Source organism: Dasypus novemcinctus, chromosome 19 (assembly GCF_030445035.2).
Source record: "Dasypus novemcinctus isolate mDasNov1 chromosome 19, mDasNov1.1.hap2, whole genome shotgun sequence".
Taxonomy (NCBI): Eukaryota; Metazoa; Chordata; class Mammalia; order Cingulata; family Dasypodidae; genus Dasypus; species Dasypus novemcinctus.
The window spans coordinates 7,675,320-7,699,295 of record NC_080691.1 but is presented as its reverse complement, the minus strand read 5'-3'; the positions used below and the strand labels follow the sequence as shown (position 1 = coordinate 7,699,295).

Genomic DNA, 23,976 nt, shown 5'->3' with positions numbered 1-23,976 from the left:
CAAGCACATCTGCATGCTGCACAGCTGGCCCGACACAGGAAGGGTGTCATCTACCCACGGAGCCACACAGTGTTTTCCACCTCATTAAACATTAAAACACAAACGGATGTCCCTGCAGAGGAGGGCTAAGGACGCTGGCGAGGCTCTGAGGACTGGGCTCGGGTGCAGAAAGGGCTCGAGGCCCACCTCCAGGGAGAAGCAGGGCCTGGTCCGCTCCAAGCTGGTGAGGACGTCAGGACGACGGCCTGAGCGTCCCGGGGCACTGGCCACCCGCGAGGAATCCAGCCCGGCACCCGGGAGGAAGGCAGGGCCTTCTGATGCCGCGTGCCCACAGCCCCCTTCCCCCCAGCAGGCACTGCGCAGCTGCGTGCTGCCAGCAGCCCAGGGGCTACCTCAAACCCAGGGCTCCTGTTGTGAGAAACAGCATGGAGGTGCCTGGAGGTCCTGCACCTGGATCTCTGCTAGAATCTTTTCCAAATCCCAGAATTTCGAACATTCAAGTGTTAGAGGTTCACTTGACACAGCAGTCTGCTTTTACAGAACAGTAAAAGCTATTTCATTAAGCCTGGGTGTCTTTTCCACATCTGCACAATTCCTTCAGAACTCCATCCCCCTGCACAAACCCACAGCATAGCTTAATTAGTCATGTAAAAACAACACATAAAGCTGATTCTTTTACATTTTTGTTATTTTATTATGTAGGGTTAAACACAAATAATGACATATCAGCTTTAGAACACAGACCTACATTGCAATTTTCCATCTTGAAAGGACCATTTCTAAAATAAATGCAACGACATGCACATGTTGGGAAGCAGGGAAAGGATGACTGGCCCCTTGGCGAGTTCTGCAGGGAACCACGGGCATCTCCACAGCGGAAGCCCCAGTGAGCCTCAAAAGGAAGCTTGAAGCGCAACAGCACCCAGAGGGGCGCGCTGAACCCCGGGACTGCGGCACAGCGCCTCTCTGCCTGTCGTCAGCCACGCGCAGGAGGGGCCTCCCTGGCCACCCGCTAGAGCACTGTTCCAGTCTTTTTTTTTTTTTTAAAGATTTATTTATTTATTTAATTCCCCCCACTCCCCCGGTTGTCTGTTCTCTGTGTCTATTTGCTGCGTCTTGTTTCTTTGTCTGCTTCTGTTGTCGTCAGCGGCACGGGAAGTGTGGGCGGCGCCATTCCTGGGCAGGCTGCACTTTCTTTCGCGCTGGGCAGCTCTCCTTATGGGTGCACTCCTTGTGCGTGGGGCTCCCCTACGCGGGGGACACCCCTGCGTGGGGCAGCACTCCTTGCGTGCATCAGCACTGCGCATGGGCCAGCTCCACACGGGTCAAGGAGGCCCGGGGTTTGAACCGCGGACCTCCCATGTGGTAGGCGGACGCCCTAACCACTGGGCCAAGTCCGTTTCCCCCGTTTCAGTCTTTACCCAAACACCAGTCGTAGGAAAAAGCCTTATCTTTTGCAAAACTCTATGGGGTTTTTAAGATCTGACTGCCCATTTATAACAAGCATCTGTTGCTTCTCTGTTGGCCTACGAAGTCTCTTCCTAGAAATCAGCTGTAAAGTAAACTGACTACAGAACCAGGGCGACCTGAGCTGGAACGAGAACCCGCAAGCCCTCCTGGCCAGCGAGGAGCCTGCTTCAGCCCATACCCCCTGGCACCGAAAGCAACGAGGACCAGCTGACCACGATGCTGTCGAATACAGCAACAGCACTTAATGCGAGGAGATTCTTTCCAATAAAAACGCTTTACAAAGAACTGGTATGGAAGAGTTAAACACCCAGGTGAAGGGAGTGTAAAATCAGAAAAATAATGACTTGACAACATGGGTAGGTTGGCTTGAGGCAATAAATGAGTCTCACTTCCAAGGAGTGAAATCAGGAAATCCAGGAACCTAACCACTTACATGTGAAAGTAAGTTTTGTATCTAACAATTTTTTTAAAAGATTTATTTATTTATTTAATTCCCCTCCCCTCCCCCAGTTGTCTGTTCTTGGTGTCTATTTGCTGCGTCTTGTTTCTTTGTCCGCTTCTGTTGTCGTCAGCGGCACGGGAAGTGTGGGCGGCGCCATTCCTGGGCAGGCTGCACTTTCTTTCGTGCGGGGCGGCTCTCCTTACGGAGCGCACTCCTTGCACGTGGGGCTCCCCTATGCACGGGACACCCCTGCGTGGCACGGCACTCCTAGCGCGCATCAGCACTGTGCATGGGCCAGCTCCACACGGGTCAAGGAGGCCTGGGGTTTGAACCGCGGACCTCCCATGTGGTAGACGGACGCCCTAACCACTGGGCCACGTCCGTTTCCCTGTATCTAACAATTTAACCCCATGTTTTTTCCATTAGGTAAAAGTAAGGACTAACGTGAATACTTTAAATCCAACGCTGAGCTTACACCAGGAATGCAGTACGTTTTGGACGGCTGAAAGACTGATAATATGGAATATATTTTAGTAACATATCACAGATTTTCAAACCCATGCATTCATAGAGCACTTTAGACTCTTTTTAGGAGACTGAACTAAAACTATTAGACTTTAGATTCAGCATAAACAAAACCAATCCTGCAAGTGTAGTTTTCATCATTAAAAAAATATCCTGTGGGCATGTTTCTCTTTTTCATGTTAAGTAAGATCAAGGCATTCTGTGACTCAATTTCAAAAATTTGAAACTATGCAAAATTTGGTCAAATCTGACTTAGGTTTAAGAATCCACACCTGCTGGAAGTCTGAGACAGCCTTGGGGTAGAAGAGAGTGTGAGAGATGGAAGGAGCCCTGAGCGGCAGCCCCAGCGGGCCAGGCCCAGCCTGGGACCTGGAGAGAGGCCCAGCGGGCGGCCACGGGCGGCCACGGGCGCGCAGGGCCCCAGGGCTGGCTCTGCTCACACGAGGAAGTGGATGACGGGGAGACGCTCCGCAAGTGGGGGAAAGTGCTGGGGAGGGGCATTTAAAGTGCGAAGACCTGAGAAAAGGGACGACCTGAGCTTCTGAGGCACGGCTGGATGAACCCGGGTCTGCCCCCACTCCGTGCAGGCGGGTGGGGGAGGCAGGTCCCCGTCCTCCACGCCGACCTCTCAGCAGCCCCCTGGGCCTCTCCAGGGCCCAGGCCGGGAACCGCGTCTCCAGGGGAGCGTTCTTAAAGTCCTGCCCAGGCGGGTGTCTCCCACAGGTAAGCTGAGCGCGAGGCAGGGCAGCTGCTGCCCGCGAGCCCTGCGTGCCTGGGGCCCAGCGCACGCCCCGCAGGGCACCCGGCGGGCGTCGCCCTAGCCCCCGGGCCCCTCCGCGGGCTCCGAGGACCCAGCTCTACCATGTCACCCGCCACCCAAGGCTGTCTGCAGGACCCACAGGTCACTGTTGTCAACAGCCCCCCCCTTCCGACAGCACTGCACACTCCAGCAAACTCAGACAAATCGAAAACAGTTTTTAAAGATACTGGTTTTAGTACTATTTCAAATCTGGAAAATGTGCAACTATAATATTATAACTATGTTTAAAGAAAAAAAGTCTATGATTGCATCTCATTAACTGACTTACCTGATGGAAGAAATCATCCATAAAATGGTCCTTTTCAACAATAATAGTTGTGTCTCCATCATCGTTTTTCCTACACTGAAACGGAAAATAGGAATAAACAGCCAATTCAAAGACAAAAGTAACACAGTACCTACAAGATCTCAAGTAAGGCACTTGAGCACCACATTGTAACAAACTAGCAGTTACTGCTATCCCTGACAATGTCCTCAGGAGAGAGGACAGCCCAAATGGGTGGAGGCCTGTGGGAGCCCTGGAGAACTGGACAACCTCCATGGGAAAAAATAATAATAATAACTGGATTTTTTCAGAACTAAGCGATTTAAATTTAGAATCATAACTTTTCACTAGGTAAGTCAGTATTGCGCATGTTTTTATCTTCAAGAAGTGAAAATGCTTGCACTGAATATTTTCTATAAAGATAACATATTGGCAATACTGGTTAATTTTTCTAGTGTATATAGTAACTCTCAAAGTACTTTCACATATATCAGAGTTCATCATTTCTTTCCTGCGTACCTATCAGCCAGACCCATACAAATGACTGATAATTGTGAAGACTTTAATAAGCAAAACTGAGGAAGAAAGCAAAACAATGTCGCTAGAGTGAACCAAAATGACAGCGCCTATGTTTTAGAAACCAAGTACTATCCATTTAAGGTACTATCAAAGAAGACAGACCGAGGAGAGATTCTGGGCCGGGGGCTCTGGCACGAGCATCGCAGGGGCGGAGGGTGGGTCCCAGCACGGGTGCTGGCGGCGCGGGGGCGCTGACCGGCCGGCCGGGGTCTGCTGGGAGAACCTGCTCCTCCCGCCCGGGCCGGGGGCCGATGCCGCGGGCTCACACCAGGCTGTGCCACCCCTTTCCAGCAGTCAAGACGAGCAGACAGCGAGAGTCCAAACCAGGAAGAAGGAAACTTGTGTGCGGAGACAAATTTTAGAGGAGACACGGAAGCAAGACTCCTGGAAACGGACACCTGAAGGACACAATGTTCACTGCAGACCATGAGGCCACAGCTGCTGGAGAGGCAGGAGGGACAGGAAGCCCGCCCGCAGCCCACCTGAGCCCGCCGAGGGGCCCACGGGGCGCGGTCTCCCCAGGGACACGCAGGGGAGTCGGCTCGGTTCCCGTCGTGTGGGAGCTGAGCCAGCCGTGCGCTCCCGCAAGTCTCACGAGTCTTAGGAAAGCTGAAGGGCCTCTACCCACCGCAGCCTGAGGCCTGAGCTTCACCGAGCTACAACACAGGAATAATTTGGAAACAAAATGCTACAAAAATTTAGCGAGGAAAACCCTGTAAAATATAGTAAATAGGCTGAGAAAGCACTGAGATCCTTCCTCTGTGCTCTTAGGACCCACACCAAGGAAAACTCAATTTGTCCTATGAAACTGAGTTTCCTGGGCCGCGCAAGCAAGCACCACAGAAAGCGATGGTTTAAACAATGCGAATTAAATGGTTCACGGTTTTGAGGCCAGGGAGAAGTCCACCTCAAGGCGCCGTGAAGGCGAGGCTTTCTCCGGAAGTCGTGGCGCTCTGGGCCGGCTGCCCCCGACACTGCGTCCTGGCTCCTGTCACCTGACTGTGCACGGGGCGCCTCTCCAGGCCTGTCCCTTCCCTTCCAGGACCTGCTGACTTTCAGCCCTTCACTTCCCATGGCTCTTCTCTGTCCGAATTTCTTTGAGCTTGTAAAGGCCTCCAGCAGGAGGATCAGGACTCACCCTCACTGAGGGGGCCACACGGCGCTGCAGTCGCCGCGCCAGGAAGCCCTCCCCCCAGCGGCGCCACACACGGGAAAGGGGCAAGGTTAAGAATGGGTTTTTCTGGGGTTCTACAGCTCCAAACCACCACAAAAACCTGCCCTAGTCTTCTCTTAATTTCTATTGAGAAGCCTTTAAATGTCATCATCTTTTAGCTCCTCTGAGTGTATATACGAGAATTTAGTTAAAGTAAAGGAGAAAAGAAATGTGTTTCTCCCAGATAGAGAAGGGCGGCCTCACTTGCATAGAGGAGACCTCACCATCAGGGTGATAAGACGCTGGAAGAGGTGGCCGAGGCACCCTCGAGGCAGAGACCGAACCCCTCCCAGCCCGGTGACTCCAGGCACTCACGGGGCAAGGCAGGGAAGCGGCTGCCCCAGCGGCGCCCTGTGTATTCACGTCAACCCCCAGGGCGTCCGTCTTGAGTGGTTTTCTCAGGGGCCTCTGCCTTACGTGGAGCCACCACCCTGCTCTCACCTGGCGCTATCTGCTGAGAAAGATGCCTGGAATTCAAGAGTGCTGCTGCTGGAAATGTTTTGTCTGTGCCCCATTAGACCAAGGGGCCAAAACATGTCATCTGTAATCCACCATGCTAATAAATCAAGACTTTCCCGCTAATTCAGCATAAAAACCACTTCATCTAAAAGAAAGAACGAGTGTTAGAAGCCAAAGACCTGGGCCCTAATCTCCTTAGCAGCAGGATGGGAACTTCCCTGAGCTCGGCCTCCCAGGAAATGGTGGTGACACTTGTGCCAGTGCCTTCTGAGATCGGGCTGCGAGGCTACAATAGCCACCTGCTGTTTCATGCGGCACGAGAAGACGCACGAACATGGTGGTGCTATTTTCCTAGGTGGTACATAAACCAGTAAAGGCTTTCAAGACCATTTCTAGGGAAGCGGACTTGGCCCAGTGGTTAGGGCGTCCGTCTACCACATGGGAGGTCCGCGGTTCAAACCCCGGGCCTCCTTGACCCGTGTGGAGCTGGTCCATGCGCAGTGCTGATGCGCGCAAGGAGTGCCGTGCCACGCAGGGGTGTCCCCGCATGGGGGAGCCCCACACGCAAGTAATGCACCCCATAAGGAGAGCCACCCAGCGCGAAAGAAAGCACAGCCTGCCCAAGAACGGTGCCACCCATACAGAGAGCTGACACAGCAAGATGACGCAACAAAAAGAAACACAGATTCCCGTGCCGCTGATAAGGATAGAAGTGGTCACAGAAGAACACACAGCGAGTGGACAAAGAAAGGAGACAACCGGGGGGGGGGATTTTTTAAAAAAATCATTTCTAGCCCTTGCACTTAATTCCAAGCAAAGCAGCACTTGAAGACAAACGGCCATCAAGTAAGAAGCAGCAGCAACTGGTGTGACCAATCCACCAGCAATTAACCCCAGGAATCCACACTCCAGAAGAGGAGCTGCTGGGGTTCTGAGGGCTGAGGTTCGGGGCCTCGCACGCCCCCCAGCACCCACCAGAGGAGGCGCAGCAGGCTCCCTCACGCACATGGAGAACAAACTACCTGGGTGAGGGACGTGCCGGTCTCACAGCCAGGAAGTGCCAGGGCCAGGATCTGAACCCAGGTCTGTGGGACAAGCCTACTCTCCACAGGGCTCACAGTCACTGGGGAGTTCAGAGGGACTTGCGTTCACGTGCCCGCTGGCCTTTACCCTGCCCGTCCCGAAGAGGGGGCTGACCCCTGCCTCTGCGGCGCTGCCCAGACCACTCGGCTGGACGGCGCAGTGGGCGCCACCTGCCCCGGGCCCGGGAGCCCTGCTCTACGGAGGCCCGGGGCTGCCCTGCGCGTCCTCCCGGCCCGCACCCCGCTGGGTTCCAGCTCCTTGCCCCGGCCCGGGGCAGCAGCCCACAGCCGTCCCTCCGCTGGAGCCAGAGCCCACCAAGGACTCGCCCGCCTCCCGCACTTTCCCGCACAGGCTGGACCCCGCACCTCCCACCTCTCACCCTAGGGTTTACCCCCGCACTAGCTGGGCACTGCGGTCGAACCAACTTCCTGGGACCCACTGGCTTGTACTCGACCGTGGGCCCCCAGCCAAACACCCGCAGGGGAGCAAGGGCCGGGCCTGGCCGGTGGTGTGGGGCTCCCGCACGCGGGCTGCCAGGCCGCCCGGGTCACACTGAGAGTAAGGCCCGCGCAGAGGCCGCGCTTCCGCCGCCGCACCTCTCGGGAGGAGAGCAGCAGAGAAGGCGAAGGGCGCAGGCCCGCCGCCACCAGCCCGCAGCCCCCGTCCCCTGCGCCCCACCCAGCCCAGACCCCGGCCCCGGCCCCGAGGCAAGCCCCAGACAGAGGTGCGGTCCCCAGCTCAGGAGCCCGGCCCTCCCGCCGGGGGTGCCCTCCACCACGACCGCCCTCTGCTCGGCACCCGCCTCAGTCACCGAAGAAATTAACTCCTCTTCCGGCCTTTGAAATCCCTATGTCCTGCTGCTTTTTTTCTCAATGAAGACATTCGCTTGCTAGTAAATAACTCCGGGGTTTCTCTATCTGTAGACCATAAGCCTAGGAACACATTTTCTCTATTATGTTACTCTTATGTTTTAATCCTTTACTTTCTATTTCATATTAGGAAATACACCTAGTAATTCTGTGTCTGCATTTCCGTTTCCATTCATTCAAAAAGAAAGGCTGACCGCCAACAGCAATCAGTGGCTGTGCGATCCTGGCCTCCCGCCTAGGCTCCGTTACTCCTGCCTCCGCTGAGAGCCCACACTGGTTTTTCATGCTGAGAGACTGTAAAACGTGTCCCACAGCCATGCCTATGACAGAAAACTTACTGTAATAACAAAACGATTTGTGGCAAAACATTTACTAAATGCACTGGGAATACTCTCCAATAGGACATACTTGATTTCCCAAGTTTCAAAGTGCAGGAAAAACATCCAACTAACAACACTCTGATCCTGTTAAATTTTAAAAGAATTCTCCTTAAAAGCATTATTATAGGAAAAACACAATTTTCCCCATGTGAATACTGTCGTCAAGAACAGGTAAACAGCTTCCCTGTTTAAAGACGATTTAACATACGAATAATTTGTTATTGGAATGCTCAGTATCTAGAATTCAGAAAAACAGAACGATCACAATTAGTAGACTCCACAGCTGAAAGAAAAACAGCCTTTTTTTCCATGTTGCTGTCCATATCCGTGTTCACTAAGGACAGTCTGTAAAATTATAATTGTGGGGAAATAGATTTAAGAAATTACTACCTTGCGATGTGTTCTGTGGCTGTAGTATCTTTGCTGCTAGAATACATTAATTTATTTTTCCAAAATTAAATCACTACAAGGTACTGGTGATGTGGTGATACATGGGAATCCAGTACACTACGCATGTTTGTTTTGTCAGTTCACAACTTTTAACTATACCCTTACTGTTTATGTACGTTCATATGTGCATGATATACTTTAACAAAAATTTCCTAAATGAAAAAAAAAAATTAAATTACTAGGGTAAAAAGAGCAAGTCACACCTGTAATTCAATGCTGAGAAGTCAAAATGTTGGCCCCAAAGGTGGCATTCCTTTTTCATGCTTTCACATGATTAATTACACTTTTACACCTATGGGGTCGTTACCTTTGTTCACGTCTCCCTGGTCTTATTACTGTTTCCAGTTCCCAGTTGCTAAAACAAGTGCCACGCAGCCGGCTGGCTTACACGTGGGAAGGGGCTGGCCGTGGGCTCAGAGGCTGGACCTGGCTGTCCCCGGAGCTCGGTGTCTGCAGACTGGCAGCTCTCTCTGGGGTCCGAGGCTTTCCCAGCACAGGGCAGCCTGCGCACAGTGCCCTCTCCTCCCTCCTCCTTGCATATCCAGTCCTCCGCTCTAATGATGGCCCCTCGGGCCGTCTGGGCACACCTGCGCTACCGCAGTCTTCAAGGGCTCCACTTCCACACAGGGCCACGCCCGCAGGACCAGAGCTGGGCCCTGCACACGCCGTCCGTGCAGGCACGAGTCAGTCCCCGCAGACCGACCCCTGGGCCCCAGGACATATTCTTCCCACAGGTAAAAGCCTCAGTCACTTTAAAACAACGCTAAGTGCAAAATCTCATCAAAACCAGTCAAGGGTACCTGGACAGGCATAGTACAGGGTACTCATTCCCACGCCAGAGGGAGAAACTGGAAGGAAACAGGGTGCTGGGTCCCACACAGGCCAGAACCTTGCAGGGCATCTCCACTAGCCTTCAAGGCTGGGAGTCGTCCACGGAGCCACGTTTTGTCCTCCGGTCCTGGTGGAGCGGCAGCCCCGCGCCTTCCCAGCACTCGTGCAGGGGCCGTGCTCTGCTCAACACTGTGGTGTAGCCCCCCGAGCACTGGGGCGGCAGCACTCTCCCTGAACAATGTGGTGCAAGGCCTGCCCCCTCCAAGGGCAGGGGCGGACCCGCCCTTTGCACACCCGAGGGTGGGCTGCTCCCTGGCCCGAGCTCTCTGCAGTCCAGACCTTTGCCTCCATGGTTTGGCTCCTGACATCTCTCCTCCTTCGACTTGCGCTTCTCTGTGCCCTGCCTTCCAGGATGGCGGTGGCTCTGCCCACACTAATTTTGTAGGAACCTTGTGGGCTCTGCAGGCAATTCAAGGAGGTCCAGGCCATCAGGCAACAGAGCTGTCCCCAGCTCCTTCCCGCAGAGCCGCACTGCCAGCCCTGGCTCCTCCGACGCGGGTCAGTGCTACCGTCTTCAGCAAAGCACTGCTCAGCTAAGCTCTCCAGGAGAGCCCCGTCCTCTGGGGACTCACTTCCCGCGGGCTCAGGGACCCTAACAGAGCCATTCTGGCCCTAATCTCAGAGAACACGATCTGAACAGGCTCCGAATTTTCCAAACCATTAACTGCTGGTTTGCCTGCACTTAACAGTTCAATTCTCAGTTTGTCTCTTTCCTATCTCATTTCAGAAGAAGCTGCGTGAAGAAACCAGGCTGTACCTTCCACACTGAGCTTGGAGACCTCTTCAGCTAAATATTCAATTTCATCGCTTTCAACATCAGGATGCAATTTCACCAAGTTCTCTGTCACTTCATAACAAGGATTTCCTTTCTTCGAATTTCCAATGACACATTTGTTTTGATTTCCTAAGCTGCTTAAAGCAAATACCATGAAATGGTTGAGTCTAAATAATGGTAATTTATTAGCTTGCAGTTTGAGGCTGAGAATATGTACAAATCAAAACATCGTTACAGCAGTGCTTCCCTGCCAAAGCCTGGCTGCCAGCAGGCCTGCGCTCCTCTTTCACACACATCTCCTGGTCTCTCCTTCTCTTCTGGGTTTCAGGTTCTGTTGCTTTCGGCTTCTTGCTTCTGAGGCGTTCCCTCTCCGCCCCCCCTCCCTCGCTCTCTTCATCCTGTTTATAAAGGATTCCAGTGAGAGGACGAAGCCCTTCCCGACTGGCAGCCGTGCCCCAGCCGCAGCCTCACCGGGAGCCCTGGCTACTGCGGGTCCCACCACGGCCCGGGTACGGCCTAAGAAGGTGGCTCTCTGCGACACACACAGCTTCAAACCACCACAGCAGTCATCACTGCCTCCTAAGGCTCAGCCAGAAATGCCCTTAACATCCATAGTTCTACCAACATTCTGTTCAAGACGAATTATTTAAGACAAAACAAACTTTCCCTATGGCTCTCTCTCATTTTTCAGGAGGTGCTGGGAACTGAACCGGGGACCTCATACATGGGAAGCAGGCGCTCAACCACTGAGCTACACCTGCTCCCTGCCACTCATTTTTTTTTTAAAGATTTATTTATTTATTTAATTTCCCCCCCTCCCCTGGTTGTCTGTTCTTGGTGTCTATTTGCTGCGTCTTGTTTCTTTGTCTGCTTCCGTTGTCGTCAGCGGCAGGGGAAGTGTGGGCGGCGCCATTCCTGGGCAGGCTGCTCTTTCTTTTCACGCTGGGCGGCTTTCCTCACGGGCGCACTCCTTGCGCGTGGGGCTACCCCACGCGGGGGACACCCTTGCGTGGCACGGGCACTCCTTGCGCACATCAGCACTGCGCATGGCCAGCTCCACACGGGTCAAGGAGGCCCGGGGTTTGAACCGCGGACCTCCCATATGGTAGACGGATGCCCTAACCACTGGGCCAAAGTCCGTTTCCCTCATTTTTTTACATGCTTTTTATTATCTTTTTTTTTAAGATACCATATACCCCACTCCCTACACCCCCCACTCCTCCCACTCATTTTTGAGCCCTCACAACTCCAGCCTCTCCCCAGTACCCAAGTCCAAAGTCATTTCTACATTTTGAGGCATGTGTCACAGCAGCACCCCACGTGCTGGCACTGAAAGCCCCTTTCCTAGCTCTTAAGGCCATAGGTGGTAGGCTGGCTGACGGGGCAGGGGTGCTCTGGGGTGCCCTGCCCATGCCCATGCCGCCGCCTCCCCCTCTCCCCTGGGCTCTGCTGGTGCCCAGCTTGTGGCTGCCCCCCGGGGCTTCCTCTCCGAGCCCCATTTCCTTGACTATCAAGGACTTCGGTCCCACTGGATGAAGGTCCACCCTCACTCAGTCCGGGCACATCTTAACTAATAAAATCCTCCGAGGTCCTATTTACAAAATGGCTTCACACCACAGGGCCTTTTGAGGGGCATGATTCCATCCCCAGCAACTGCATTTTCGTCTCCACTAACAGTACATAAATACTCTTTCGCAGGAACTTCGACTTCCCATATATAGTATTGTTCTGCACAGATGCTTCTGCAATTTGGTGCTTTTTCTCTCAACGATATGTTTAGAGAGTTCTCCAAGGTGGCACGCACAGCTCTAGTGTCAGGTCACACCGCCATGGGCTCAGCCCGACACATGCACCTTAACTGTGGCACCAGATTCCATCATGCAAGCCTGTCGCAACCGATTCGTTCCCATTTCTGTTGTGTCCGATATTTTGCTATTACCAAAAAGACAACAAAACAGCATTTTTATTAGGTCTCCTTAAGCGCAGTTAGGGTTTTTCTCTGAGACATGCACACTCACACAGATAACGAACTGCTGAGCACAGGGTCTGGCCCTCTAAATTCGCGCAGTCATGCCGCCTTGCTCTCAGGGGATGGCCCTGCTGGCTGCCCTGGGGTACTGGGCCGGGGGTCCACCTAAGCCCAGCAGAGTCTCTTCCCCAGGAACCTCTGAGCTGAGGCGGTGGGCTCGATTAGAGTGGATCTGGGAGGGCATTGAAGCCGGGGGCGTGGGGCACAGAGAACAACTGAACCCCACCTGCAGGGCGCGAGGTGGAGGAGCTGCCCCAGAAACGGACCAGGGGGCCGGAGTGAGAGAAACACAAGGTGACAGAGGAAGGCCAGAGGAAGGCCAGCGATGAGAGCACTGAAGGAAAACGACACTGCGGCCCTGGCGGGAGGCGGGCTGCTGTCCTCTCCTCGCCCCCGGCCCAGGCCCTGGAGCTGGCTCTGAGCGGCCCCGGGCACCGGCTCCCGCGCAGCTCCGGGCCTCAGGCTGCCCTGGACTCCCACCGTCATCCTCGACCCGGGAGCTCCGTCTGCCCCCGGCAGCGAGGGCCTTCTGAGACTGAGGAGCGGGCCCGGGCCCTCTGCTGCAGCCCAGCAGTTTCCCGCAGGCACACAAGAGGGGCTCCCGCCTCCCCACTTCGGCACCTCGGCTGCCAGCCGGGCGCTCCCCTTCTGCTCGACCGCCCGCACCCCCGGCTCCCCCGCAGGGCCCCTGGGCTTGCTGTGCCGCTGCCTGGCAGGCTCCTTCCTGCCCTCCAACCCTCGGGAGAGGCCTGCCCGCGTCGCCTGTGGGAAGTCGCCCACCCGGCCCTTTCCCTGCCCTGGTCCCGCCCCTGAGCTGTTCTCTGCCCACTCCCCACCTCGCGGTGCAGGAGGGCAAGGCCCTTCCGGGGTTTTCACAGCTGTACCCTCACGCGGAAAACAGCGCCCGTACGTGGAACTCCGTGGTGCCCGGTGCTGGGGGAACGCACGAGAGCAAGGAGGGTGTGTTCAGAGCCAAGGGTGGGGGCAGAAAAGCACCCACACGAAGCAGACGCCAAACAGAGAAAGAGACACATGCCGCGCCGACGCTGGTGGGACGCAAGCAAGACCCAGCCGGGGGCAGCGAGGCTGCTGCAGCCCGCTGCCCACGCCACCTGCGCAGCCCAAGAGCCTGGCGGCCGGCGGCTCCCACTGCTGCCACACGTCCTCCCCGGGGCCATCTTCACCCGCTGGTTCAATAAACAGCTGGATAAACAGTGGGCCGGGGACTCAGGGGGCAGAGCGATGGCACAGAGGAAGGGGAGACCCAGGGCAGGCGAGGGCAGGGAGCAGAGGCTGAGCCCACCCGGCCACTGGCCCTTGGGCGGCCGAGTCCCTAAATCCAGAAGAGACCTGTCGTGAAAACGAGAAGCAGTTAAAGTGTGGAAGCGCAGAGGATTTGCTATCTCAAAAAAGAGACACGCTGACCTAATCCAATCAATATATTTATTTTAGTTAAGAAACTACAGGGTCCAACTGTGGGAACTGTTCACATGATAATCAACTATAAAAAGTTGGCAGGCCTGAAAAAATTATGACATTCTAAACTATAAATATATATTTATATAAAATATAAATATGCTATGAAATTCTTAGTATTTTAGCGTTTAGATAAAAAAGTTCTTACGTTAAAAATGGGATTCTGAATCCTTACTATATAACATTCTGAACTACAAGCATATCTGAACTGTCAAAAAAGTAACTTTAAAAACATCTGGGCACCACAAAAGTACAAATAACCCAATTAAAAACTGGGCAAAGGACTTGAATAGCCATTTCTCTAAAGAAGATATGCAAATGACGATTAAGCACATAAAAAGACACTCAACATCATTAGCCATTAGGGAAATGCTAACCAAAACCACAACGAAATGCTATTTCACACACACTAAAATGGCTATTATTAAAAAAAAAATGAAAATAACAAGTGTTGCTGAGAATGTGGACAAATTGAAACAGTCACGTACTGTTGGAGGAATACAAAACAGTGCCACCACTGTGGAAAACAGTAGGGCAGGTCTTAAAAACACATGACCTGGCAATTCCACTCTGAACGATATACTCCAAAGAAGTGAAAGCAGAGACTCAAACAGTATTGCACACGAATACTTATAACAACAATTTTTACAAGAGCCAAAAGGTAGAAGCACCCCAAGTATTCACAAACAGATGAAAGGATAAAGAAAATGTGGTATATCCATGCAACGAATATTATCCAGCTGTAAAAAAGGAACGAAGTTTTGATACATGCTAAAATATGGGTGCACCTTGCAAACATTTTGCAGTGACATTAGCCAGGCACAAAAGGACAAATATTTTATGAAATACCTACAATAAGCAAATTCATAGAGAAAGGAAGTTGCTTAGAGGTTACCAGGGACCAAGGGGAAGGGAGATTGGGAGCTATTGCTTCATGGGCAAAGCATTTCTGGTTTGGAAAATGAAATAATTTTGATAACAGAGGGTGATAATGGCAGCACAACACTGCAAAAGTAATTAATGCCACTGAATTGTACACTTAAGAATGGTTAAATGGGAAATTTTATGTTATATGCATGTTACTACAATAAGAGATATCTATACACATATACCTAGGCAGAGTTTTCCTGCCCTTTAATAAATTATATTTGAGCTCATCGCTTTAAAGAATGATTTTCTCATTTCTTTTAGGACTATTAATGATTAATGTGTTTATTATCATGCAAATAATTCCCACAATTGGAAGCTACAGTTTCTCTATTCTTACCCATAATAAATATTTCTGTTTGCAAACATAAATTTTAAAAACAAGATAATGAAAACACATTATCTTCCGGAACAGCTGCCTGTCTGCTTTACACACAACTGACAGGAACCTCATGGGACCTTCCTGGGCTCCCCGTTCCCAGGCTGTGTGCGCCCCCCACATGTGCTCAGTTCATCCGCGTGCGTTTCTCTGCAGCCAACGCATTACCTGGTGCAGACTGGCACGCAGAGGTCTGCGGGACGAGTGCATCATTTAGAAACATCTCCCTGCACTTAGGGACTAGGACACCCAAGTCACTTATGCCTTCTGCACCCTAATGAATTAGTTGCTCATGCAGAGAATCATAAATACACAGGCAAAATATGATGAATTTGGATCCCTACCTCTCACCATATACAAAAATCAACTTAACAACATAAATATAAGAGCTAACACTTTAAATTTCTTAGAGAGGGAAGGAGATGTGGCTCAAGCAGTTGGACGCCCACCTACCACATGGGAGGTCCCAGGTTCTGTCCCGGGTGCCTCCTAAAGAAGATGAGCTACACAACAAGGAGACGCAACAAGGAAACACAACGAGAGGCACAACAAGCACGGAGCAGATGTGGCTTGAGCGATTGGGGACCTCCCTTCTACATAGGCGGTCCCAGGTTCAGTTCCCAGTGCCTCCTAAAAAGGAGTCAAGCAGATACAGAGAGAAGATAACAAACAGACACAGAGAGCAGACAGTGAGCTCAAACAACAACGGGAGTGGAGAAATAAAGAAAACAAATCTTTAAATTAAAAAAATTTCTTAGAGTGGAAATGGGTATATAGCTCAGTGGTTAAGCGCCTGCTTCGCATGTTTGTAGTGCCAGGTTCAATCTCCAACACATAAAAAAAAAAAAAAGTGCTACTGGATTTAGCAGGTTGCAGGTGTAGCTCAGTGGCTGAGTGCCTGCTTGCCATATACAAGGTCCTGGGTTCAATCCCTGGTATCTCCAAAAAGGAAAAAAAAGATCTTAGAGGAAAACATAGGGAAATACCTACAGGACCTTATATTAATCAATGGATTCTTACATTTTACACCAAAAGCATGGGCAATAAAAATAAAAGTAGATAAACTGCACTTCATCAGAATTCAAAACTTTTGTGCATCAAAGAACATTATCAAGAAAATAAGAAGACAATCTATAGAATGGGAGAACATATTTGCAAACCATGTATCTGATAAGGGTTTTATATCTAGAATGTATAAAGAACTACAACTCAATAAAAAGACAAACCAATTGAAAAATAAGCAAAGGAACTGAATAGACATTCTCCAAAGAAGATAAACAAATGGCCAATAAGTATATGAAAAAATGCTCAACATCATTAGCCACTAGAGAAATGCAAATCAAAACTACAATGAAAGTACTATTTCACAATCACTAGAATGGCTATTGTTTTTAAAAATGGAAAGTAACAAGTGTTGGCAAAGATGAAAACTAGGAACCCGCACACACTGCCGGTGGGAATGTAGTACAGCCTGTGTGGAGAACAGTTTAGTGGCTCCTCAGAAAGATACACATGGAATTACCACATGACATGGCAATTCTACTTCAAGGTATGTATCCAAAAGAACTGAAAACAGGGACTCAAACAGCCAATTGTACACCAGTGCCCATGGCTGCATTATTCACTGCAGCCAAAAGGTGGAAAAAAACAAATCTCCCTGAACAAATGAATGGATGAACAAAATGTGGTCTATCCGTGCCACGGACCCTTAGTCAGCTGTTGAAAGAAATGAAGTGGTTACTGTGCCACAGCACAGATGGACCCTGAAAACGTCATGCTGAGAGAAGGCAGATACAAGAAGACAAATACTGTATGGTTTCTCTTACGTGAAATACTTAGAATAAGCAAATTCATAGAGACAGAAAGCAGAATAGCAGTTACCAGGGGCTGAGTGGGGGTAGGGAACATTGCTTAATGCCGACAAGTTTCTGCTTGAGGTGATGAAAATGTTCTGGAAATAGAGGTGAAAGTTACACAACACTGGCAATGTACTCAGTGTCACAGAACTGCGCACCTAAAGAGTTTCGATGATTTTTACAGTATGTAGGTTTTACCACAATAAAAAAAAAAAAAAGAAAATTATTGGTTAGAGAAGCTAAATTTATATTTGACAAACTGTACTGGAAAAAGCAATTTTTAAGTCCTTTCAAGTAATTATCAGTGGTAACCTATTTCTCAGGAGAAAGCATTAACAGCTAATAAAGGAAACTTTTTGTAGGCATCACAAACATTTTGTTAGTGTGGACATTGCAAGAAAGGCATCTTAACTACCAAAATTAAATATTTAAAATTTACCTAGGAAAAACACCAACCATCTAGAAACATAGTTGTGAATAGACATTTAACTACTATAGAAATTACTTGAGGACACTTTTCCTAGAAAAACATATTTAAACTTTCATAGCTGCTAACTTTAAAAAGGGTGTTTAAATGTTAAAAATTGTTAGATTTTAAGCATGTCAAATATAAGTTTAACTTAATATTTTATACTAGGGAGATGGTTGTTTTTTATAACTTCCTAAAAATGTAAGAAATCTAGTAAATAACTCTCCCAGTTTATATAGCACTTCCCCCACCTTTTCCAGAACATCATGAGCAATAGACAATTTTATGTTCCATGGCCCCCATGAGGCAAAAAAGTGATATGTTATTGTCCTCATTTTAGAGACAGGATTTCTGAGAGGTTTAAACATGACTTGCCCATTTTCTGGTTTCTGCAACCAGAAGTAGAAACGCCCACTAATTTTCTCTGTGACTGGTCATCTCTAAAGCACCTTCCTAAAATAGGAAGGTATTAGACTAGGTAGGTCACTTCCAACTCTAAAACTCTAGAAGAAAAGCATGTTTATATATTGTTGTTACTAACTGTTTCAATAAGAATGGAAATAAGGGTGACAATTGCCTCATTTAATTTTTGCTGATCATGCAAAAAAAGGTATTGCTATATTCTGTGGGCAGATTGTTCTCACTCTTCCTCAATATCACATACATTTTGCTATCATTTGCTAAAATCGCCACAGGTCTCCCATCTGCTGCCATTCAGCCTTTCCTCATTTAGCGAATATTTGAGCTCCTACTATGTGCTGATGACAGATACTCTATAGAATGAGACAACAGGCGGAATTTGCTTTGTATAAACCCAGACTGACCTGGGGACTGCAGGGAAGGTCAAAATGTTGGACTATCAGTGAAGGAGAAGAGAAGCTAAAACACGATGAAAACCTGTCTTGGGATGTGTGTAAAGAAGAGTTCCCATTACATCACGGATGGAGCCCTTGCCCTTCTCAGCCAGATTCCTCATAGGACCACAGAATGCAGATAACGGTTTGAGGGATGTTTTTTCCTGTTCCCCCAAGGCTGGTACAATACCAGCCCCCTTCTAGAGGCAAAGGAGAGCTTTGATTCACTGCAAGAAGCAGACGCCTTAGGGCAGAAGGGCCGAGATCCCGGTTCTGAGACTGCCAGCTCCTGAGGGCGGAGTCCGCCCCTGCGCGCTGGAAAAACGAGCGGGTAAACATGCAGCTCCAAAGAGCCCTTGCCGTTTTAAGGCGGGACATGCCATCAGTTTGATGGCCTAAAATGTTTCACCCTTTAGATGTTCTGTAAGCCTCCACTACAGCTGTCCCATCAGCATCTCCCTGTCACCCTGCCACTCGCTCCATTTTTAAATGAACTGCTTTTCTCTTACTAAAATGGTCATTGCTGTAGTTGAGGGACTCCACCAGCTGGGTGGGTTAGGTGTGCGGAGAAAGAATAACCGCAGGTCCAGCTCACCCGCACCCAGACCATCTGCTGAGCTCCTCCTGTGTGCAGGCGCTGGACACGAGCACGAAAACATGAGCGGGGCAAGTCCCTGCCGCTGGGAGCCGACGTCCGCTAGGGTGGGGACAAGGAGGGTGGCCCAGAAAATCCCTGGTCGCCCTGAGGGCTGTGCAAAGACTCAGAGGGAGACGCGCCGAGGGACTTGGGGGCAAGCAGCAGAGCCTCCTGGCACAAGGTCTACCTTCTCAAAAACTCCGTTTCCCCAGTTTTGAAACCAGGACCAAACAGTCCCTGCCCCAGGGGCTGTCAAAAGATAAGCTATCACGCCCACCAGGGCTGCCACCCTTAAACAGTGCTTACACTCCCGCGCTGACCCGCTGACCCGCTCCCCAGGGAGAGGCGGGGACCCCGCTGCAGCAGCCTGAGCAAGCAGCCCCTGGTCGGGGTCTCCATCTGCAGACCCTGCAGGTTGCTGCCAGCTGAGCGGCGCAACAGGCCAGCAGGGGCTTGCCCAGGGGCAGGGGGTGTCCAGGCGCAGGGACCCCGAGCCCCCTGGGGGGTGTCCAGGCGCAGGGACCTCGAGCCCCCCGGGGGGGTGTCCAGGCGCAGGGACCCCGAGCCCCCCGGGGGAGACACCCAGGCGCAGGGGCCCCGAGCCCCGCAGGGGAGTGTCCAGGCGCAGGGACCCCGAGCCCCCCGGGGCAGACGCCCAGGCGCAGGGGCCCCGAGCCCCCCGGGGTGGTGTCCAGGCGCAGGGACCCCGAGCCCCCCGGGGGAGACGCCCAGGCGCAGGGGCCCCGAGCCCCCCGGGGGGGTGTCCAGGCGCAGGGACCTCGAGCCCCCCGGGGCAGACGCCCAGGCGCAGGGGCCCCGAGCCCCCCCGGGGGGGTGTCCAGGCGCAGGGACCCCGAGCCCCCCGGGGGAGACGCCCAGGCGCAGGGGCCCCGAGCCCCCCGGGGGGGTGTCCAGGCGCAGGGACCTCGAGCCCCCCGGGGCAGACGCCCAGGCGCAGGGGCCCCGAGCCCCCCGGGGGGGTGTCCAGGCGCAGGGGCCCCGAGCCCCCCGGGGGGGTGTCCAGGCGCAGGGACCTCGAGCCCCCCGGGGCAGACGCCCAGGCGCAGGGGCCCCGAGCCCCCCGGGGGGGGTGTCCAGGCGCAGGGACCCCGAGCCCCCCGGGGGGGTGTCCAGGCGCAGGGACCCCGAGCCCCCCGGGGCAGACGCCCAGGCGCAGGGGCCCCGCCGCCACGCCCCGCCCCGGCCGCCTCCGCCCTCCGGGACCCCGGGGCGCCCGCCCAGGCCAGCGCGGACCCGCCCGGCCGCAAACCGCTAGGCGCCCGCCCGCCGCGACTCACCGCCGTCAGGTCCGGCAGCCGGTCCCGCATCCCCGCGGGCCGCTCGGGCTGCCCGGGGCCCTCCCGGCCGGGCCGCGGGCTCTCGGGTTGCCGCGTCGCCGCCTCAGCTCCGCCGCGGCCGCCGGTCCGCGCCCGCCGCGCCCTCCCAGCCCGGCCGGCGCTGCCACGGCAACCGCGGCCCGCCCGCTCTGCGCATGCCCGGCCGCCGCCGCGCTCCCCGCTGGGACCAGCGGCCCGAGGCTTCCAGCCCTAGGGGGCGCTCGAGGGGCGGGGCGGGGCGGGGCCTGCCGGCGCGGGGCGGAGCCTGTTTGGGCGGGGCGGGGCCGGGAGGACAAGGCTAGGTGCCCGGCCGCCTTGCCCTGGCCAGCAGGATGTGCCATTTGCTCGTTCTGTTTTTTGGTTTTTTTTTTACCTCTAAAAGTAAATATTTATTCACAATGAGCAAATTATAAATGTATCTGCACATTTTCTAGAAAATGTATGACCATATAAACACATTGTGGGGCGCCTTTGACTCTTGAAAAGGACTCGTGCAAATGGGAGGTTCTGAAACAAACTCTATCACCTATGATAAATCTGCTCCTGCATATATGTAAAATCCTTAGAAGAGTTCGCTGTTTTTAATTTATTTTTATCACTTAATATAACCCAATTGTATGTTTAAAGTGCAACATTTTAATCTATTTTACTTTGGGGGCTATTTTTCCCAAGATTTTATTAAAACTAATGCTGCGATAAACATCACTGCACCAAATTTCTTGGTAAGTATGTGCAAAAGTATGTATCTATACTTGTATATATTTAAGTAATGATATGGCTGAGTTGTAGGAGACATTTATATTCCACTTTTTTTACAAGCTGGTTTTACCTATTTTATTCTTCCAGTCCAAATTCTTGAGTTTCCACTGCTCTCTATACGAGTGAACACTTTTTGTGAGTACACAAGTTTTAGATTTTGCAAATCTAGCATTTATTTTAAAAGTATCTTCATTGTTGCATTGCATTGCAATAACTAGTAATGAGGTTGATCGACTTTTCACCTGCATAGGAGCCTTTCATGTTTCCTTTCCCAAAAATGTCTGTTCAAATCTTCCTCATGATTGTATTAAGTTTTTTAGCTTTTGTTTTTCCCTTGGTCAATTACATGTAGTGACTTTCATTGCCTAGTTTGTGACATGCGTTTTCATGGTCTTTATGTTTTTATAAATAAGAATTCTTAATTTTGGCATAATTAACCAATCATTTCTTTTTTTCATTTAGCTTCTTAATTTTAAAAGTCACCCCATATCCAAATGTCTGAGATCATAAAGATGTTTTCCTCTATTTTCCTATAAAATACTTAAAGATTTGTCATTCACAAATCTGGGCTTTATCCTCTGGCCTTGGTTTTTGTGTATGCTGTGAGATAGAAGCCCACTTAAATTGTTCTACATGGCTAATTTTTTAAAATAAATCGACAGTGTCAGTGGTACTCACTATAGTTTCTTCTTGTTACTTTCGCATCATTTCCTCTTTCTTGATTCTTCTGCTTTCCTCATGGCTTAGGTCCTAGGCCTGGAAAGCACCACAAATGGGGACTTAAAACAGCAGGAATTTCTCTCCCGTCTGGAGGGCAGCTCCACAGTCAGGCGGGGGCAGTGCTGGCTCCGGCTCCTCTCCAAGCTCCGCCAGGTCTCTGGGCCTCCGCACTGCTCAGGGTCTCTGTGCCTGCAGGCTCCTCTTCTTATGAGTCACTGGACCAGGGCGTCCTCCTCTGGCTTGGACTCAGGGCGAAGACCCGCTTTCCAGGTAAGTTCCCTTCCTGAGGTTTGGGGTCAACAGGATTTGGGGGGAGCACTATTCAACCCAGTGCAGCCCCCTGATTTTATTTAGAAAATGTGGGTCATTTAATGAAGTGTGGCAAGTTTAGCGAAGCTATGCACAGGAGCTGGGTGCACCTGCGCCAGGCCGGCATGCCAAGGGCAGCCTTCTTTTTAAGGCCCCACACCCAGGCTCTGGTGTGAAATAACACAGCAGAGGCCAAATGCATCTGAATAAAGGAACAAAGGAGGGAAGCAGATGTGTCTCAAGCAACCGGGCTCCTGTCTACAATATAGGAGGTCCAGGGTTCGATGCCCACGGCTTGCTGTGAAGGCAAGCTGGCCCACATGGAGTGCTGGCCTGCACAGAGTACCACCCCACGCAGGAGTGCTGCCCCACGCAGGAGTGCTGCCCTGTGCAGGGAGCTGGCGCAGCAAGATGACCCAACAAAAAGAGACACAGAGGAAGAGAGAATAAGAGATGCAGCAGATCAGGCAACTGAGGTGGCACAAGAGAATGATCGCTTCTCTCCCACTCCGGAAGGTCCCAGGATCAGTTTCTGGAGCTGCCTAATGAAAATACGAGCAGACACAGAAGAACCACAGCAAATGGTCACAGAGAGCAGACAACGGGGGGTGGGGGTAGTTAATAAATCTTTAAAAAAAAAAAAGGAACAAAGTAAAAGGGGTGGGTGCAGAGGTGGGTGCTGTGCTCGTGCCCCTGCCCACCCACAGCGGCCGCAGTGCTGGGGCAGCAGGGGCAGCGGGCAGTGCCCAGAGGCCTGGGCTTGTCCATCTCTGCAAGGACAAGAGGCTGCAGCCCCTCCCCTCCGGCCTGGGGCTCCCGCAGCCTCTGGGCCCCTAAGCTCGCCCCCTCCCTCGGTGTGGGGACCCAGAGTCCCGTAGAGCTGAGGGCTGAGCCCCTGCCTTTGTTGTCAGGGCCCTGCCCCCGTCCTGCCCCTGACCCTCTCCCTCTGCCCCTCGCTTGGCCGTGCCCCCTCCCCCCAGCAGGCCCTGCCCTGTCCCACCCCTCACAGATGTCTAGTATTAGATTTCTAATAGAAACAGAGAGAAATCCACCACTGGACGCTGCAGGCGGGCACGCCAGGGAGGCGGCGACCTGGAGGGGGGAGGCGAGGCTGGAACGGGGCCGCCGGGCACTGGCGCCACCCCTGCTCACTTCCTCCTCTCAGGCTGCCCTGTCCCCGCCGGCCCAGGCCTCACTGGCGGGACCCACCCCCCCGGGGTCTGCTCTCGGCCTTGGCCACCAGGAACGCCCGGTGCCAGGGACTGGGGGGCCAGGAGGGTACAGCAGCCCCCGACTGCCATCCTGACCCCCCCACCCTGCCCGCCCCAGCGGCCACCTCATCTTCCGTTCACAGTTTGCAGGGTCGCCCCAGGGGAGAGCTCAGCCAGGGGGTGGCTCTTGGGGTCTCTGGTTTTTTTTAACAATTTGTCTAGTGACATTCCTCTTCCTTCTTTACCCTTCTCAGCTCCCGTTTCACCTGTTTGGAAAATGGTTGTTGCATTTGCACCTTTTTTTCCCCCTCTTAACAAAAAAGAACGACCGATTCTGTGTTAAAGATTTAAAAAGCAGGAAGTGGAGGTGGCTCAAGTGACAGAGCTTCTGCCTACCATCTGGGAGGACCTGGGTTCATCTCCTGGGGCCTCCTGGTGAAAAAGAAGAGAAAGCGTGCCTGCGCAGTGAGCCGGTGCCCACGTGGCGAGCCAGTTCTCATGCCGAGTGAGTCACCCAGCAAGATGACGACACATCAAAAGAGAGACGAGGGGAGAGTCGAGGTGAAGTGCAGCAGAGACCAGGAACTGAGGCGGCGCAATGGACAGGGAACCTCTCTCCACTTCGGAGGTCCCCAGGATCGAATCCCAGTGACTCCTAGAGGAGAGAAAATGAGAAGAGAAGACAACACAGACAGCAAAAACAGCAGGGCGGGAGGAGGGAAAGGGGGAGGGGTGGGGAATAAATAAATCTTAAGGGGAAAAAAAGATGATAAAGCAAAAAGGACATGGGGG

The 23,976-nt window shown here is 52.2% G+C and overlaps 1 protein-coding gene across 3 annotated transcripts in view; it reads right to left on the bottom strand.

The window, feature by feature from the left end:
- Positions 1 to 20,267, bottom strand: part of STX2 (syntaxin 2) — a 54,413-nt gene extending 34,146 nt beyond the window's left edge. For all 3 annotated transcript variants that reach the window (XR_009181775.1, XM_012526417.3, XM_058281209.1), the window contains exons 1-2: positions 20,147 to 20,267; positions 3,526 to 3,600 (exon numbers count right to left, since the gene is read on the bottom strand). Coding sequence is in view for 2 of the 3 variants with exons in the window: in XM_012526417.3 (XP_012381871.1) it covers positions 3,526 to 3,600; positions 20,147 to 20,176 (105 nt within the window). In the remaining variant the exon portion in view is untranslated. The remainder of the gene's footprint in view (positions 1 to 3,525; positions 3,601 to 20,146) is intronic.
- Positions 20,268 to 23,976: the final 3,709 nt, after the last annotated feature.